This window comes from Perca flavescens, chromosome 8 (assembly GCF_004354835.1).
Source record: "Perca flavescens isolate YP-PL-M2 chromosome 8, PFLA_1.0, whole genome shotgun sequence".
In the NCBI taxonomy this organism is placed as follows: Eukaryota; Metazoa; Chordata; class Actinopteri; order Perciformes; family Percidae; genus Perca; species Perca flavescens.
The window spans coordinates 5609194-5627425 of NC_041338.1; the positions used below are offsets into that span (position 1 = coordinate 5609194).

General features: G+C 40.7%; 1 protein-coding gene across 1 annotated transcript; it reads left to right on the top strand.

Annotated features, from left to right (window-relative positions):
* The first annotated feature begins 1082 nt into the window (after window positions 1-1082).
* On the top strand, window positions 1083-18115 carry LOC114560740 (myosin heavy chain, fast skeletal muscle). The gene is made up of 41 exons (XM_028586342.1): window positions 1083-1155; window positions 1286-1319; window positions 3077-3298; window positions 3374-3517; window positions 3616-3772; window positions 3857-3884; window positions 3976-4072; window positions 4180-4272; window positions 4362-4425; window positions 4507-4605; window positions 4689-4792; window positions 4909-5047; window positions 5153-5271; window positions 6521-6670; window positions 6771-6941; window positions 7029-7329; window positions 7450-7517; window positions 9163-9250; window positions 9371-9488; window positions 9575-9698; window positions 9927-10063; window positions 10147-10402; window positions 10487-10729; window positions 10814-10990; window positions 11071-11216; window positions 11309-11399; window positions 11499-11888; window positions 11995-12121; window positions 12211-12329; window positions 12417-12613; window positions 13096-13279; window positions 13833-13998; window positions 14138-14262; window positions 14372-14680; window positions 14774-14977; window positions 16755-16880; window positions 17027-17197; window positions 17281-17385; window positions 17462-17557; window positions 17673-17804; window positions 18015-18115. Exons 3-41 carry the CDS (start codon window positions 3092-3094, stop codon window positions 18033-18035), a joined length of 5793 nt encoding a protein of 1930 aa, XP_028442143.1. The 5' UTR covers window positions 1083-1155; window positions 1286-1319; window positions 3077-3091; the 3' UTR covers window positions 18036-18115.
* Window positions 18116-18232: the final 117 nt, after the last annotated feature.

The window sequence follows — 18232 nt, forward strand, 5'->3', positions numbered from 1 at the left end:
AGGTCCAGCAGGATGTCGCACATCACTCCTGTCTTATCCATGTTACATTGGCACACACACACACACACACACACACACACACACACACACACACACACACACACACACACACACACACACACACACACACACAATGTTTAAGCAAAAAAGAGTGTGGGTGACACCCTATTGCAAAATGGGTAAGATGAAGGTAAATATGAGAGTAATGTGTCTATGAAGATAGTGTGTGACAGATGGACAGAATGGACAATGGACAATGGAGAATGGACAGGTGCACATTTGAAATCCTGGGAGAAATGTGGATTTCCAGTAATGGCAGTTTGAATCAGATGGAAGATTTGAGAAAGAAGTTAGAAAAGGTAAATGAAGTTAGAATAAACGTTATAATCACCCAGAGCTAGAGACCATCTCCCTGTGGTCCTCCAGAAGACCACACGCTGTCGGTGCTCAGGCCCTTATACTAATCACGAGCGATTTCAAAAGGACCTACAGTGCTCGGGCCTTGATTAATTACAAACCAATTATGGAGCTGACGATGGTTCACAAAAAGTATAAGTAAATGATTAAATGATTAAAAAGATGAACGTGCATGCATGTATTTATACATATGATTTTGACATGCACTAATGGGTATTGAGTGTGTTAATAGATGTTTTATTAATACTGAAATTCATGATTAATTCAGGTAATTACTTGTTAGAAGTTAAGTATTTTGTGTGACCTCATCTTAAGTGAGAAACACTTACAGTTAACATATATAACTGTGCTCATAATTACATACTAATGTTTAATAATGTAGGAACAATGCTTTATAAATGATGCATTAAGTATTTACTCATACTTAACTGAGGCTTTATAGTGTGTAGTTATTATGAAGTGCTACCTATTAACAAGGTTACTAAAAAGGCTTATACAGCTTGTACTTTAAAAATAGCCGTAATATGTAAGCAAAGACCAAGACATGGTCAAAAGAAATGAAACCTGAAACATGAGATGATAAATTCTTTTTCTATAAAGCTGTCTCACCAAATTTGGTATGAATACCACCACATGATGTTGATTTAACTTTAGCTGTGTCATCAAAACCGAGTTTAATATAAAAGCTACTTGTGGACACAGAGTGTAGTAGTAAAGATCTGGGAGTTCCTGCTTGTGGTAACACTTTTCTCTTAAGCTTAATAACATTTCATAAATATTATTTAAGAAATAAGTTATGAAAATAGAAAAATTTGTTGACTGAATCGTGTTTTTACACATACTCTAACAACAGATTTTTTTTTAACAGAATTGGTGAATACTGTTGACAGAGAGGAGGTCAGGTAAGGAAACTCACAGTTTTTCTCAGTCGCTTTGGTACATTTCTTGAATCATCCTCGACATTTGCAAAACAGTTAGTGCATTTCTCAAAAGAATTCCTACAAATAGCAAAACACCATGGATTACCGTACGGTCAAATGCTTAGTCATGTTGTCAATATAACAGTGTACTCTGGAGGGATGTTCTGATGTAAACTATGGCTAACGTTTTGATGACAATTATTATAAATTGTAGGTTACACCTTAGTGTATGTGGGAGTTTGATTGCAAGAGGCTGGACACGATTCACATTTACGCTTTTTACTATTTGTACTGTAATTTGTTGACAGACCATGTCATTGCGATACAGAAAGGAAAAGACAGCACTGCATTGCACAAAGAAAAAAAAGAAAAAAACAAAAGTAGAAATGTGAACATAGGACATCTCCTTAGGGAAAACTGTACATGCAGTGCTGTAGGAATTACAGTGCAGTCTTCCTTCTTCTCTCTGGCTGTTGACCCCGTCCAATTCCTTGTCCTTCCATCGTCAGACATTGTAACATTGTGTTGTGTATATATATATATACATACATACACATACATACATATATATATATATATATATATATATATATATATATATATATACGTGCCAGTTGATGGTTCATGAGATGCACCTTCATTAGAGAAAGTCAAGATTCACCTGGGAGCAATTTACCAATTCAGGACAGATTTAGAAAAAAAGTCTAATTGAAACGTATAGAAATATGCTTGACATATTACGACAACATGTTCAACCATTTTGCATATAAAGACTTATGCTATGAACTAATGCCTAAATGTTGTGGAGGGTGAGACTATTCAACAGAGACCCATTATAATACATTTTGATCAACATGACATAAGCAGTTGATAATGTAGGAAAGAGCAGAGAATTGTACATCATCATTTGCTTGGATGTACCAAAGCATTTGCAACTTGTTTTTTGATGTGCACAAGTGACACAATGATGTGAAGATTAAACAGGTAGTTTTGAGAATTTCAATTCTGATCTGAGAAAAACTGTAAATGTTACATTTTTCTTTAAAAGCGTAATACATTGGGCGCCTGGGTTGCTCACCTGGAACAGCGCGCCCACATATAGATGCTCAGTCCTGGACGCAGCGGCCGCGGGTTCGCTTCCAACCTGCAGCCCTTTGCTGCATATCATTCCCCCTCCTCTCTCTCCGCCTTCAAGTCTAAGCTGTCCTGTCAATAATAAATGCCTAAAAATGCCAAAAAATAATCTTAAAAAAATAAATAAAAAAAGTATAATACATGTGCAAATTATTTCTCATTTGCTGAATTTCTGCAGTTTTTCATCCAAGCATTTGTACTAAACTTAACAACATGTCAGCATTTCTTCTCAGTAACAACTAAGTCTGAAAAGGATTGAATCACTTTGAAGTCAAAGCCCTCCTGTAACAATAAGAGGACGTGGTTTCACTTCGGATATGTTCAGCATATCTTTTTTTTAAGATAATTTTTTGGGGCATTTTTAGGCCTTTATTCGACAGGACAGTTGAAGACATGAAAGGGGAAAGAGAGGTGGAATGACATGCAGCAAAGGGCCACAGGTCAGAGTCGAACCTGGGCCCGCTGCATCGAGTAGTAAACCTATACATATGGGCGCCTGCTCTACCAACTGAGCTATGCAAGCGCCCACAGAATTTTAAGTTTGACCACTGTTTAATTACATGGACTAAGTCTAAGATGACTGTTCCTTTGTAATTATCTAACAGACATCAGCCGCCACCATGAGTACGGACTCAGAGATGGCCATTTATGGCAAAGCTGCCATTTACCTTCGGAAGCCAGAAAGGGAGAGAATTGAGGCTCAAAGTGCACCATTTGATGCCAAGACTGCCTGCTACGTGGCCGATAAACAGGAACTGTACTTGAAGGCAAAAATCCTCAAGAAAGATGGTGACAAAGTCACCGTCGAAATCCTGACCACTAATGAGGTTGGTATCATGAAGTCAGACTCAACCGGCAATTCAATATGATCAGTTCTCATTGTGACAAATGTCCTGTTCCAGGAGAGGACAGTTAAAGAAGCTGACGTCTATCCAATGAACCCTCCCAAGTATGACAAGATTGAGGACATGGCCATGATGACCCATCTCAATGAAGCCTCTGTGCTGTATAACCTCAAAGAGCGTTATGCAGCATGGATGATCTACGTAAGACAATCTGCCTAATGAGAAAAGAGAACTATTGTGAATTGCTATACTTGTAGGAAACATAGAGTTAACTGTTGAATCTCTATGATCACTTTCAGACCTACTCTGGGTTGTTCTGTGCTACTGTGAACCCCTACAAGTGGCTCCCAGTGTACGATGCTGAATGTGTAGCTGCCTATAGAGGCAAGAAGCGTATGGAGGCTCCACCCCACATCTTCTCTGTCTCTGACAACGCTTTTCAGTTCATGCTTACTGGTAAGTCATTACCAAAACAATGTAGAATGTATAAGTATCAAAGGGTTTCTGTTGCAGTAAATTATTTTGTGTTTTATTTAACAGATAGGGAGAACCAGTCTATCTTGATCACGTGAGTTTGTTACATTAACATTTGTAGACTTTGTTAAACATAGTTAAATATCTTGATCAACTTCTTACTATAAGTCTGTGTCTATACCTAGTGGAGAATCTGGTGCTGGAAAGACTGTGAACACCAAGCGTGTCATCCAGTACTTTGCAACAATCGCAGTTGGTGGAGTAAAGAGGGATGCATCAAAGGTATGTTACTGTATGATGAGTACAATTCAGGGTTCTTATGTATGACATGTTTTTCCAGGGTAGGAGAATAGTTATTTTCTAATAGCAATTCTAAACCTGGATTATAGGGGTCATTGGAGGATCAGATTATTGCAGCCAATCCTCTGCTGGAGGCCTATGGTAACGCCAAAACTGTGAGGAATGACAACTCTTCTCGTTTTGTAAGTATGGAACGATTTCTACACATGAGAGAGGTCTTGTCACAGATTGCCAATGTGGAGGGAAATTAAAAATCCATTGTTCCAAACAGGGTAAATTCATCAGAATCCATTTTGGCGCAACTGGCAAACTGGCTAGTGCTGACATTGAGACATGTAAGTAATAATACTCATAGTACATACAAACGACTGGAAATGAGAATTGGTCAGACTGTAATTTATGAACAATATTTGTAGATCTGCTGGAGAAGTCAAGAGTGACATTCCAGCTTCCTGATGAAAGAGGCTACCACATCTTCTATCAGATGATGACTGCACACATACCTGAGCTGATTGGTAAGGAGAGTGAGAGCACATCGTGTTACCTGTTTTCATATGGAACAAATGTTGTGACGTTTTCACCCTTTTTTCATCTCCAGATATGGCACTCATCACCACCAACCCCTACGACTACCCCATGTGTAGCATGGGTCAGATCACTGTGGCCAGCATTGATGACAAAGTTGAGCTGGAAGCCACTGATGTGAGTGATCTCCACTTCATAGTATTTTAAATATGTTTGCATTAAATGCAACGTAAAAATTCCCTTTGCACTTTTCTAAAATGATTATGTTTTGTGTGGACCACTTTTGAACCCAGAACGCCATTGATATCCTGGGCTTCATTAATGAAGAGAAGCTGAGCATCTACAAGTTGACTGGTGCTGTGCTCCACCATGGTAACATGAAGTTCAAGCAGAAGCAGCGTGAGGAGCAGGCTGAGCCTGATGGCACAGAGGGTGAGTGTTTAAAGTCAGCTCAGAGTGTATAGCTTGGGAACAACAGAAATAAATCCCACTGGTGTCTGTTTAAATCATGATGGTAAATCTCTGAACTGTTTGCAGAGGCTGACAAGGTTGCTTACTTGCTGGGTCTGAACTCCGCTGACATGCTCAAGGCTATGTGCTTTCCCAGAGTGAAGGTCGGAAATGAGTATGTCACCAAGGGACAGACTGTACCTCAGGTAAACATGAATTATCAATATCCTACTATTTAAAAACAGATTAGTTATGTTAGTTCTACTAAAATAATTCAGCAAGTTTTTTTTTTAAATAAAATACAATGGTAGTGTTCAATATACCAAATTGATACTTTGGAAGACTTTTACACATTGAATACTAAATGTATAATGTAGAATAAGTTTAGGACAATCTTAGATGTAATTTTAAATTTTTTGATCTTTTGTATTATTTATATGACAATTGAGGTGGCCGTTCAAACCATGTCTGTTTCAAACAGGCCGATTGCTTGGCCTGTGGTGTTGGTCTTTCTTGAGAACTGCACATACAATCAACGTAATGCTCACACTGTGCTTCCTTGGGTCCTGAGCAATACACCTGCCATGACATAGTGGCGTCACATACCCAAGCCACGACTACTCACGGTCATAAACACATTTGAAATACACTGGTTCAGGGGGGAAATCAGAGAAGAGAAAACTCATTAGGCAAGTTAGGCAACTGCCTGGGGGCCAAACGTAAAAGGGCCCCAGACAGCTGTAGAGGTGTTTTGATTCATGATGTAAAACATAGAATGTTACAATTCTAACTCATTGTACCCAGAAATAACTTACAAAGCACTAAAAGAAATATGCAACATAACTGTATAGTACTGACTTAATTCCACTTCAGAGAAAACATTGTACTGCTACATGTACCTGCTGCCAGGAGGAAGAGAGGCTTTGCCCGGTCAGGCATCGCGATAACGTTATCTTCTGCCTTTTGCTTAGAAGTGGTGAATTTACCGCTCACAATAATTTCAATAAGATACAGTGTCTGGTTTTGGTTTGATATCTATTGTCGGCAAGAAATGTTGTTCGCAACATGTATGCTATTTTTTGAGTTTTCTCTTAGCAAAGTTCTCACTATGGGAGTTAATCAAAGTGTGAGGGCCGTCTTGGTTCATCCTGGTTTTTGTTGAATTACCCTCGGCTACAGTAGTTTGCACGCATTAGCTCAGAGGGCTAACTTGGCTTCTTTACTTCAGATCTCTTCTTTCTATACATAGAAGAGTCTGTTTTTATCCGTACAAAAGCGTGCTGCGTGTTACGTATTTTGCGCATTTGGGTCACCACATTCAACGGACGGACTGATTGACTCAGAAATTCCTGCCTTTATTAGAGAGATTAGAAGAACTTCAAAATGCCAGTAATCCATGATTTTACAAAAAGGCTTGACTGACCTTAATCAAATCACATCCTTGTTTTTATTCAGGTGATGAACTCAGTGACTGCCCTGGCCAAGGCTATCTATGAGAGGATGTTCTTGTGGATGGTCGTTCGTATTAACCAGATGTTGGACACTAAACAAGCAAGACAGTTCTACATTGGTGTCCTGGATATCGCTGGTTTTGAAATCTTTGACGTAAGCTTCATTTCAAACAACTCAGAAGCTGATACTTTTCATGACAGAATCATTCTTATTGCCCTGCGAGAGATCATATTGATTATTTGTCCCGTCACAGTTCAACACCTTGGAACAGCTGTGCATCAACTTCACCAATGAGAAACTGCAACAGTTTTTCAACCACACCATGTTTGTCCTGGAGCAAGAGGAGTACAAGAAGGAGGGTATTGTCTGGGATTTCATTGACTTTGGCATGGACTTGGCTGCCTGCATTGAGCTCATTGAAAAGGTAATCAATTAATTTGGTGATTATATATAATTGTTTTTAATTTGACTTAATGGATCACTTAATGACACTTCTTACCACTTTTTTAAGCCCATGGGAATCTTCTCCATCCTTGAAGAGGAGTGCATGTTCCCCAAAGCCTCAGACACATCCTTCAAGAACAAGCTGTATGACCAGCATCTTGGCAAATCTAAAGCATTTGAGAAGCCTAAACCTGCCAAAGGCAAGGCTGAGGCCCACTTCTCCCTGGTGCACTATGCTGGTACTGTGGACTACAATGTTATTGGCTGGCTGGACAAGAACAAGGATCCATTGAATGACTCTGTCGTTCAACTCTACACGAAATCCTCAGTGAAAGTGCTGGCTATCTGCTTCCCTCCAGTTGTTGAGGGTACGATAGTAACTACAGTAAAATAAAAAAAAAAATTTAAGGTTATAATGGAAATGTATTTTAAGGTTATAATGTATATTTGTTCATGTAAATTGTATGTCTACTTTAAATTATCAACAGAAACTGGTGGCAAGAAGGGAGGCAAGAAGAAGGGCGGTTCTATGCAGACTGTGTCTTCACAGTTTAGGGTAAGGCAAACCTATTGTGTATATATACTACTGGTCAAAAGTTTTAGAACACCCCAATTGTTCCAGTTTTTTATTGAAATTTTAGCAGTTCAAGTCCAATGAATAGCTTGAAATGGTACAAAGGTAAGTGGTGAACTGAACAACGAAAAGCTGTTCTGCAGCAATGGAGGTTGATCAAGCTTTGAAAGTTGGTGCTACCAATTCCCACAGGTGTTCCAACTTGTCTGGATTACTTACAACCCCCTCTGTCTGTATAAAAGTATGGTTGGAACACACTGTGGTACCATACCCTCGTGAGCATTATTTGAACAGTATTGTTCTGCAGAAAGTAGTGTGTTGCTATAAAAAAGGCGGGAAAAAGGCAATTAACAATGGAAGAGAGACAGACCATCATAACACTTAAAAATGTAGGTCTTTCCTACAGAGAAATTGCGAAGAAAGTCAAGGTGTCAGTGAGTACAGTATTCTTCACCATCAAAAGGCACTTAGAAACTGGGGGAAACTCTGACAGGAAGAGGTCTGGCAGACCCAAAGTCACAACAGAATCAGAAGACAAGTTTCTGAGAGTCAACAGCTTGCGAGATAGGCGGCTCACAGGACAACAGCTTCAAGCACAGCTTAATAGTGGTCGTAATAAGCAAGTCTCAGTTTCAACTGTAAAGAGAAGACTCCGAGCTGCAGGTTTGATAGGTCGAGTTGCAGCAAGAAAGCCATTGCTGAGACGTCAGAATAAGAAAAAGAGACTTGCCTGGGCCAAGAAACATCGTCAATGGACTACTGAAGACTGGAAGAGGGTGTTATGGACTGATGAATCAAAATTTAAAATCTTCGGTTCATCACGCAGGATTTTTGTACGCCATCGAGTAGGTGAAAGGATGGTTCCTCAGTGTGTGACATCAACTGTCAAACATGGAGGAGGAAGCACGATGGTCTGAGGCTGTTTTGCTGGATCCAGGGTCGGTGATTTGTACCTGAAAGGCACCCTGAACCAAAACGGCTACCACAGCATTTTGCAGCGCCATGCAGTACCCTCTGGTATGTGCCTAGTTGGTCAGGGGTTCATCCTACAGCAAGATAATGACCCAAAACATAAGTCCAAGCTATGCCAGAACTACCATAGCAAAAAAGAACAATGTGGTAAGCTTAAAAACATGGAGTGGCCAGCATAGTCACCAGACTTAAACCCCATTGAGCTGGTTTGGGATGAACTGGACAGAAAAGTGAAAGCAAAGCAACCTACAAGTGCCACACATTTATGGGAAGTTCTGCAACAGAGTTGGGAAGAACTTTCTGAAGAATAGTTGATTTCCATTGTAGAAAGAATGCCACGAGTGTGTTCAGCTGTTATATCTGCCAAAGGGGGCTACTTTGATGAGTCAAACATTTAGAATACATTTTGGTTTATAAATTGATTCCATGATTTCTTTTTTAACTTAAATTGTTCATTTGTTCTATTCTTTAATTTCAGAGTACAATAAGACATTGCACTGCATGAATTTCAATAAAAACCTGGAAAAATTGACCAGTAGTGTATATATGTATATATTTAACATTATAATCTTATACTGTATATATATATATCAGTTTATGTTCAAACTCACAATTGTTACATGTCATGATATAACTCACCATTTTGGATCTACAGGAGAACTTGGGGAAGCTGATGACTAACTTGAGGAGCACCCATCCTCACTTTGTGCGCTGCCTGATTCCTAATGAGTCAAAGACTCCAGGTAGATAGAGAACATGATCTCAAGAGATTATTTGAGGAGAGATTTTGTTTGTTAATATGGTTTACTCAATTTTGTGCTACCATTTCTTCAAAGAATTAATTAAGAAATTTATTTTTACAGGTCTGATGGAGAACTTCCTGGTCATCCACCAGCTCAGGTGTAACGGTGTGCTGGAGGGTATCAGAATCTGCAGAAAAGGTTTCCCCAGCAGAATCCTCTATGCTGACTTCAAGCAGAGGTATCACTGGATATTTAAGGAGAATTTTGATACAGATTATTTAAAAAAAAAAAAGATCACACTGACTATTGACTATAAAACTCAAGGTACAAGGTGCTGAATGCCAGTGTCATCCCCGATGGCCAGTTCATTGACAACAAGAAGGCTTCAGAGAAGCTGCTTGGGTCAATTGATGTTAATCACGACGAGTACAAATTCGGCCACACCAAGGTAAACACCTGGCTTTCCTTATTTAACTGACGAATACTGACCAAGGAGATTTATTGTTAGTATAGAGGCAGAGAAGCCTGCAAGTGGCCATTTATAAAACACCTTTGACTTAAAACCCCTGAACCATGTGGGGAAGGTGAAAATCTTTTTAAGTTTTTGTTTTTCAGGGTGTGAAGTATTCACCATCTGAGTTTATTCTAAATTCAGTTTTATTTTTTGTTTGATTAGGTGTTCTTCAAGGCCGGTCTGCTGGGTGTCCTTGAGGAGATGAGAGACGAAAAACTGGCAACTTTGGTCACCATGACTCAGGCTTTGTGCCGTGGTTACCTCATGAGAAGAGAGTTTGTGAAGATGATGGAGAGGAGGCATGCTGAAAACAGCTCATTCTGAATGATGGTACAAAAAATCAATAACAATATTGTCCCTAACAGCTACTTCTTGTCCGCAGGGAAGCCATATATTCCATTCAGTACAACATCCGCTCATTCATGAATGTCAAACACTGGCCATGGATGAAGGTGTACTACAAGATCAAGCCTCTGCTGAAGAGTGCTGAAACTGAGAAGGAGCTGGCAAATATGAAGGAGAACTATGATAAGATGAAAACTGACTTGGCTGCTGCCCTGGCCAAGAAGAAGGAACTGGAGGAGAAGATGGTGTCCCTTCTGCAGGAGAAGAATGATCTGCAGCTGCAAGTAGCAGCTGTAAGTACACGTCGACAGAAAGTTGTGCTTTTCATGTTTTTCAAAGTTGATGTGCTAACTTCTATTTTCGTAAAAATTAACTAGGAATCAGAGAATCTGAATGATGCTGAAGAGAGATGTGAGGGACTTATCAAGAGTAAGATTCAGATGGAGGCCAAACTCAAAGAGATAAATGAGAGACTGGAGGATGAAGAGGAAATCAATGCTGAGCTCACTGCCAAGAAGAGAAAGCTGGAGGATGAATGCTCTGAGCTCAAGAAGGATATTGATGACCTGGAGCTTACCTTGGCCAAAGTGGAAAAAGAGAAACATGCCACAGAGAACAAGGTTCGTAAATAATAATCTTTCCATCAGATCAAGTAAAATTATAATGATGACCGTTTAAAGACAAGATCTTTCTTGCACATTTAGGTTAAGAACCTGACTGAGGAGATGGCCTCTCAGGATGAGAGCATTGCTAAGCTGACTAAGGAAAAGAAAGCCCTTCAGGAGGCTCATCAGCAGACTCTTGATGACCTGCAGGCAGAGGAAGACAAAGTCAACACGCTGACCAAGGCCAAGACCAAGCTTGAGCAGCAAGTGGATGATGTAAGTTTACAAAGTCTCTTGGATTGGCAAAGCAGGATTCCTCTTGAATGTGATGATTAAAAACTCATCTTATTTCTCAGCTTGAGGGTTCTCTGGAGCAAGAGAAGAAGCTCCGTATGGACCTTGAGAGAGCCAAGAGAAAGCTTGAGGGTGATCTAAAACTGGCCCAGGAATCCATCATGGATTTTGAGAATGACAAGCAGCAGTCTGATGAGAAGATCAAAAAGTAACTCAGTTTTTCAATTTGTACAACCATTCTTTTAAAAGAAATGTGATCAACTGCATGAACTCTATGTATTTTATCTAAACTTCTCACAGGAAGGACTTTGAAATCAGTCAGCTCCTTAGCAAGATTGAAGATGAGCAGTCACTGGGTGCTCAGCTTCAGAAGAAGATCAAGGAGCTCCAGGTGACATATCACGTTACACAAAACATTTCTGCAAACGTTTCCAATTTTAGGTATTAAAAGTGAAAGTTAACTGAAAGACATCACATCTATATTCAACAGGCTCGTATTGAGGAACTGGAGGAGGAGATTGAGGCTGAGCGTGCTGCTCGTGCTAAGGTTGAGAAGCAGAGAGCTGACCTCTCCAGGGAACTTGAGGAGATCAGTGAGAGGCTGGAGGAGGCCGGTGGTGCCACTGCTGCTCAGATTGAGATGAACAAGAAGCGTGAAGCCGAGTTCCAGAAGCTCCGTCGTGATCTTGAGGAGTCCACTCTGCAGCATGAAGCCACTGCTGCTGCTCTTCGCAAGAAGCAGGCCGACAGCGTTGCTGAGCTGGGAGAGCAGATCGACAACCTCCAGCGTGTAAAGCAGAAGCTTGAGAAGGAAAAGAGTGAATACAAGATGGAGATTGATGACCTCTCCAGCAACATGGAGAATGTTGCTAAATCAAAGGTACAAAATGCATTACATGCTATTGTATAACCCAAATTAGTACAGTTAAATAAAGTATGTTATAGATAAAATCTGATCACTGATCTCATCTCTATTTACTCATTAGGGAAATCTTGAAAAGATGTGCCGTACTCTAGAGGACCAACTCAGCGAACTGAAGACCAAGAATGATGAAAATGTCCGTCAAATCAATGACACAAGTGCACAGAAAGCACGTCTCCTGACAGAAAATGGTATCTACAAGCTATCAGTTAATGATCTGTTGTGTATGTTATTGAGAAACGTGTCACAAACTAATGTATCGTGACATCTTTCACACAAGGTGAGTTCAGTCGTCAAGTTGAAGAGAAAGAAGCTCTTGTCTCCCAGCTGACCAGAGGCAAACAGGCATTCACACAGCAGATTGAGGAGCTGAAAAGACATATTGAAGAGGAGGTTAAGGTAAGAAACTGTTAAGTAAGTGTGTATTGGTATTATTAGTTTGGGATTGTGGAATTTTGTAAATTCAATCATATGTCTCTTCACCAGGCCAAGAATGCTCTTGCCCATGGACTGCAATCAGCCCGCCATGACTGTGATCTGCTGAGGGAGCAGTTTGAGGAGGAGCAAGAGGCCAAGGCTGAGCTGCAGCGTGGAATGTCCAAGGCCAACAGTGAGGTGGCTCAGTGGAGATCTAAATATGAAACTGATGCTATCCAGCGCACTGAGGAGCTTGAGGAAGCCAAGTGAGTAACATTCAAACAATGCAATGGCGGCACTTTAATTTGGAGAAAACATTTTACAACTCTGTTTTCATATGATCATTCATATCCATAAAAACATGCTATTACCATAATAGCCCAAATAATAGGCTAATTAGAAATTTACCCCATTTTCCAACACCTGTTATTTTGAAAAATACTCACTATGCTACGAATATTATTGTTTTCAACAAACCACAAAGACACCAGTGTTATATCAGTAGGCTGAATTCAAAAAGAATACATGCTGTAGTAAAGACCCAAACGTCTAGTACTTAAATGTAATATGAGCTGCACCTTCCGAGATACAATTTCCAGAAAAGTTATGATCGGGCCGAGACAGTGTTTGTATGTCATATATGGATTTGCTAACTGTAATATAATGTGTTATATAATTCCTAATACTAAGGCTTCAGGTAGCATAACCGTTTTTAGTTGGAAACAAATCTTTTCCTTTTTTCAAACAGGAAAAAGCTGGCTCAGCGTCTTCAGGAGGCTGAGGAGCAGATTGAGGCGGTGAATTCCAAGTGCGCTTCTCTTGAGAAAACCAAACAGAGGCTCCAGAGTGAGGTGGAGGACCTCATGATTGATGTGGAGAGGGCCAATGGGTTGGCTGCCAACCTGGACAAGAAGCAGAGGAACTTTGACAAGGTAGCATTGTTAACTTTGTGTGGCCAAGCCATACAAACAATAGTCACTCATTGCCAGACCTTCCTCCACAGTGCTGTGGAGGGTGGTCTAGCTAGTCCACTCAGCATTCCGGGATGGGAGAGAAACGTGCTCTGGTTTATTGGTATTTCTTTAAACCAATCACAATCGTCTTGGGCAGCGCTAAGTAACACAATGACAGTTCCTCTGCAAAATAGCCTCAGGAAGGAAGTTGTTTTGGTGGAACATGCGTACGTTCAAAAGTCGTTTTAGTTGTGCACCTCAGATTGGACAGATAGTCTAGCTAGCTATCTGGATTTACCCTGCGGAGATATGAGGAGCAGTTAATCCACTGGAGTTTAAAATGCCAACACAAAGAAAGGGGAAAGTCTGGGACATTCGGCTTAAAATGAGGGACATCCGGCGGAATTTCCGGCAGCACCTGAACAATCCCGGAAGAGGAACGTCATCGATGCAGACTACACAAACAATGAAATATGTATGTATTGTATTTGTCTTCATGTTGTTAAATAACCAACTTAACTGTGTTCTTCAGGTGTTGGCAGAGTGGAAACAGAAGTACGAGGAGGGTCAGGCAGAGCTGGAGGGAGCCCAGAAGGAGACTCGTTCTCTCAGCACTGAGCTGTTCAAGATGAAGAACTCTTATGAGGAATCTCTGGATCAGCTGGAGACCATGAAGCGTGAAAACAAGAACCTGCAACGTGAGTTCTACATTATGTAGCAGTTACACTGTATTCAACACGTGTATTTCATAGACTGTATTCAACACGTGTTAGAATAAAGTGCTTATATTTTATGTTTTAAGGCTTAACAATATAAAACAAATGTATCTCTCTGCAGAGGAGATCTCAGATCTGACTGAACAGATTGGTGAGACTGGCAAGAGCATCCATGAGCTGGAGAAGTCCAAGAAGCAGGTGGAGACTGAGAAGGCTGAGATCCAGACAGCTCTTGAAGAGGCTGAGGTACATTTTCTTATGGAGACATCTTCTGAAAAAAAATCAAAATCATGGACAAATACACTTTAAAAAGGTTTGAAGCAGAAATGAATATTTTATTCTTTGATATCATCAGGGAACTCTGGAACACGAAGAGTCTAAGATCCTGCGTGTCCAGCTGGAGCTCAACCAGATTAAGGGTGAGGTGGACAGGAAGCTGGCAGAGAAAGATGAGGAGATGGAGCAGATCAAGAGGAACAGCCAGAGGGTGATTGACTCCATGCAGAGCACTCTGGATTCTGAGGTCAGGAGCAGAAACGATGCCCTGAGAATCAAGAAGAAGATGGAGGGAGACCTGAATGAGATGGAGATTCAGCTGAGCCACGCCAATCGCCAGGCTGCTGAGTCCCAGAAGCAGCTGAGGAATGTGCAGGCACAGCTGAAGGTATTGTTAGACACAGAGTTGTTTCACAGACTATGATCAGTGCAGGTAGATTTTGGCATTCATTTGAATACTTTCCTGATATTTTTTCACTAGGATGCACAAATGCACCTCGATGATGCTGTCAGAGCACAGGAGGAGTTCAAGGAACAAGCTGCTATGGTGGATCGCAGGAACGGTCTGATGGTAGCTGAAATCGAGGAGCTTAGAGTTGCTCTGGAACAGACGGAGAGAAGTCGCAAAATTGCTGAGCAGGAGCTGGTGGACGCCAGTGAGCGTGTTGGACTTCTGCACTCTCAGGTGAACGAGCCCAATTTTTTCTTCAATAATTCAAAAATCTAATGACATTTTAAAAGGGAACTATTATATATCATTTTCAAGTTCATATTTGTATTTTGTGTTCGTACTAGGACATGTTTATATGCTTTCATGTTAAAAAAAACCTTTCTCAAACTGCCCATTGCTGCTGCACCTGTATCCACCCTGTCTAAAGGCTCTGACACACCAACCCGACGACTGACCGTCGGCATAAAAAGCAGTCGGACTGATCAGTCTCCCCGAGCTGGTCAAAAAAGTGCCTCGGAACACACCAAAGCGACGCCGACTTGAGCGTACGTTCTGGGCGTGCGCAAGATGTAATACGTCTCCATAACAGCAGGCGGCGCTAATCTGTATTGTCGCCCCAAAAATGAAAACTGGCAGCTGATTGGACGAATGCGTTACGTGGGTCTGGCATTGACATATATACAATGGACCAATAGACCCCGTTGCTCTGGACGGAGACCAGTGAAGGCCATTAGAAGCACTTTTCCAGTGATCTCTTGCTTTACTGTGCAGCCTCTAACTGAGAGAGACAATGTAAATGTGACGTGAGCAACGTGTCTGAAAGTTGTAAGTCTTCTGGTAGCTGTGCCAAGAGAAATCTCAATCATTCCCAATCTTACAGAGACGGAGAGTGTAGGTATATGTAAGGAGATAACATAAGCACAGGCTAATTATTGCTAACTAACATGCTAGTTAACATTAGTAATTAAAACTAAAAAAGCTCTTGTAAGTCGAAACTGCCTGCAAGCTTCCCCTGTACTATACGGTAATTCCTCTACTGTGCGACAGTAAGTCACTTGGTTATGACACAATCGTTAGCTTATTTTTACAAAAACGTCTGCTACGGACAACGGACAAATAGAGTCTTTAAACTCTTCAGGTGTAAAGTTATTTGCAGTCAAGTGACGTAAAAAAAAATGGCGGTCAGTGGAATGCTAACAAGAGGTGATACCTTTGTAGCAACAAAATGGCGCCATCGGAGGTTCGAGTTCTGAAGCGAAGCTTACCCCCTTGGGGTCTGGCTGACAGGCTGGCAGAAATGACCAACATTGGCCGCCAAGATTACAGCTATCTAGCATTAGCATGCAGCTACTTAATAGTTAGCAGTATGCTAACGTTAGATTGTAATGGAACAAAGCAGCACTTTTTACTGTTAAAAATCGCAGATAAAGGCTTCTGAACCAAACACTACTCAACCAGACATGTTTCAGCAGTAATGTGACCAGAAATTGTGGAGAATTTAACAACATGGGCAGCCAAGATGACATCTTTTACTGCTGTTAGCATGTAGCTACTATAGTTAGCTAGCAGTGGACACTAATAGAATATAGCAGCACTTTCTACAGTCAAAAATCCAGATAAAGGCCTTTAAACCAAATGCTAACCGGAAATGTTTCAGGAGTAATGTGACCCGGAATTGGGGAGAATTTAACAACACTGGCAGCCAAGAGTACATCTTTTACTGCCGTTAGCATGTAGTTACTTGCAACAATGTTAACACCGCAGTAGCTTAAAAAAAAACTCACATTAGTTCCTGCCTGGAGCAGACGGCCAATCCCATGTCCAGTAGAAGGCCGGCTAAGTGTTTTGTGACACTTTGCCAGAGAGTAGAAAAAACTGTTTAACATGAAATCCAACATAACATTGCAGAAATGACAGAATATACGGAAAAGCATAATGTGTCCAATTTAAATAACACAGGAAAATCAAGCATGTGATGACTAAAGTCCCAAAATCTTGTTTTGCCTTTTAGAACACAAGCCTTCTGAACTCCAAGAAGAAGCTTGAGTCTGACCTGGTCCAGGTCCAGAGTGAAGTGGATGACACTGTTCAGGAAGCAAGGAATGCAGAGGAGAAGGCCAAGAAGGCCATCACTGATGTGGGTTTGCGTTTTAATTGTTCTCACTTTTAATCCAAATTGTTTTTTCATCTTTAAATAACTGCTTCAAAATCATCTTTATGCTACACTGATTTACAATGGGGAGAATGGGGCCACTAAATAACATGTTATGCTGCCTCCTCTAGGCTGCTATGATGGCTGAGGAGCTGAAGAAGGAGCAGGATACCAGCGCTCACCTGGAGAGGATGAAGAAGAACCTGGAGGTCACTGTTAAGGACCTGCAGCACCGCCTGGATGAGGCTGAGAACCTGGCCATGAAGGGTGGCAAGAAGCAGCTCCAGAAACTTGAGTCCAGGGTAAGAACAAAAGAAAGAATTTGCAGAGCTCAACTTATAAAAAAAAAAAAGATGTATACTTATTTCATTATTGTTCATTGAAGGTGCGTGAACTGGAGGCAGAGGTTGATGCTGAGCAGAAACGCGGAGCAGATGCCATTAAGGGTGTCCGCAAATATGAGAGGAGGGTGAAGGAGCTCACCTATCAGGTACAGTCACATTGATAGTCAACATGCAAATCAACTTAACATATACAAAAAAATAATAATAAATAAACTTTAACAGACTGAGGAGGACAAGAAAAACGTTGCCAGGCTGCAGGATCTAGTTGACAAGTTGCAGCTCAAAGTCAAGGCCTACAAGAGGCAGGCTGAGGAGGCGGTAAGGACAGAATATATATTTTCAACACTGAAAGTTTGATATTGTGGCAGATAGATTGCACAAAAAGTAGACCTTTAGTGAGATTTAAAAATGTCAATCTCTATGTTTTTTTTAGGAGGAGCAGGCCAACACTCATCTGTCCAAGTGCAGGAAGGTGCAGCATGAGCTGGAGGAGGCTGAGGAGCGCGCTGACATCGCAGAGTCCCAGGTCAACAAGTTGAGAGCGAAGAGCCGTGACTCTGGCAAGGTAAATATATACACATCAGCTTTATGAGAATGTAACCAAATGAAATTCCTCCAACTGTAATTTATGTCTCACAGTATTTTAGTCATGACTGAAAAAAATGACCATGATTCCCTTTAAGCCTCATATAATTAACAATGGACAAAACTTTATGATGTGTACAAAAAGTAATACTAGTAGTATTAATTGTTTTTTGTTATTAATTTTTTCCAGGGAAAAGACACAGCTGAGTAAAGAAAATGAGCTGATGGGCTGTTTCTAATCATATAATATGATGTGAAATATACCACAATAAAAAAGATTTTGATTTTAAATTGCATTGTCTTTTTTTTTTAATCTGTGTCTTCTCAGAGAGAGCAAATGTGAGCTAAACTACATTTTACAATCTTTACTGCAATGGCTGGCTACAACATGAAGTACTCTGCATAGTT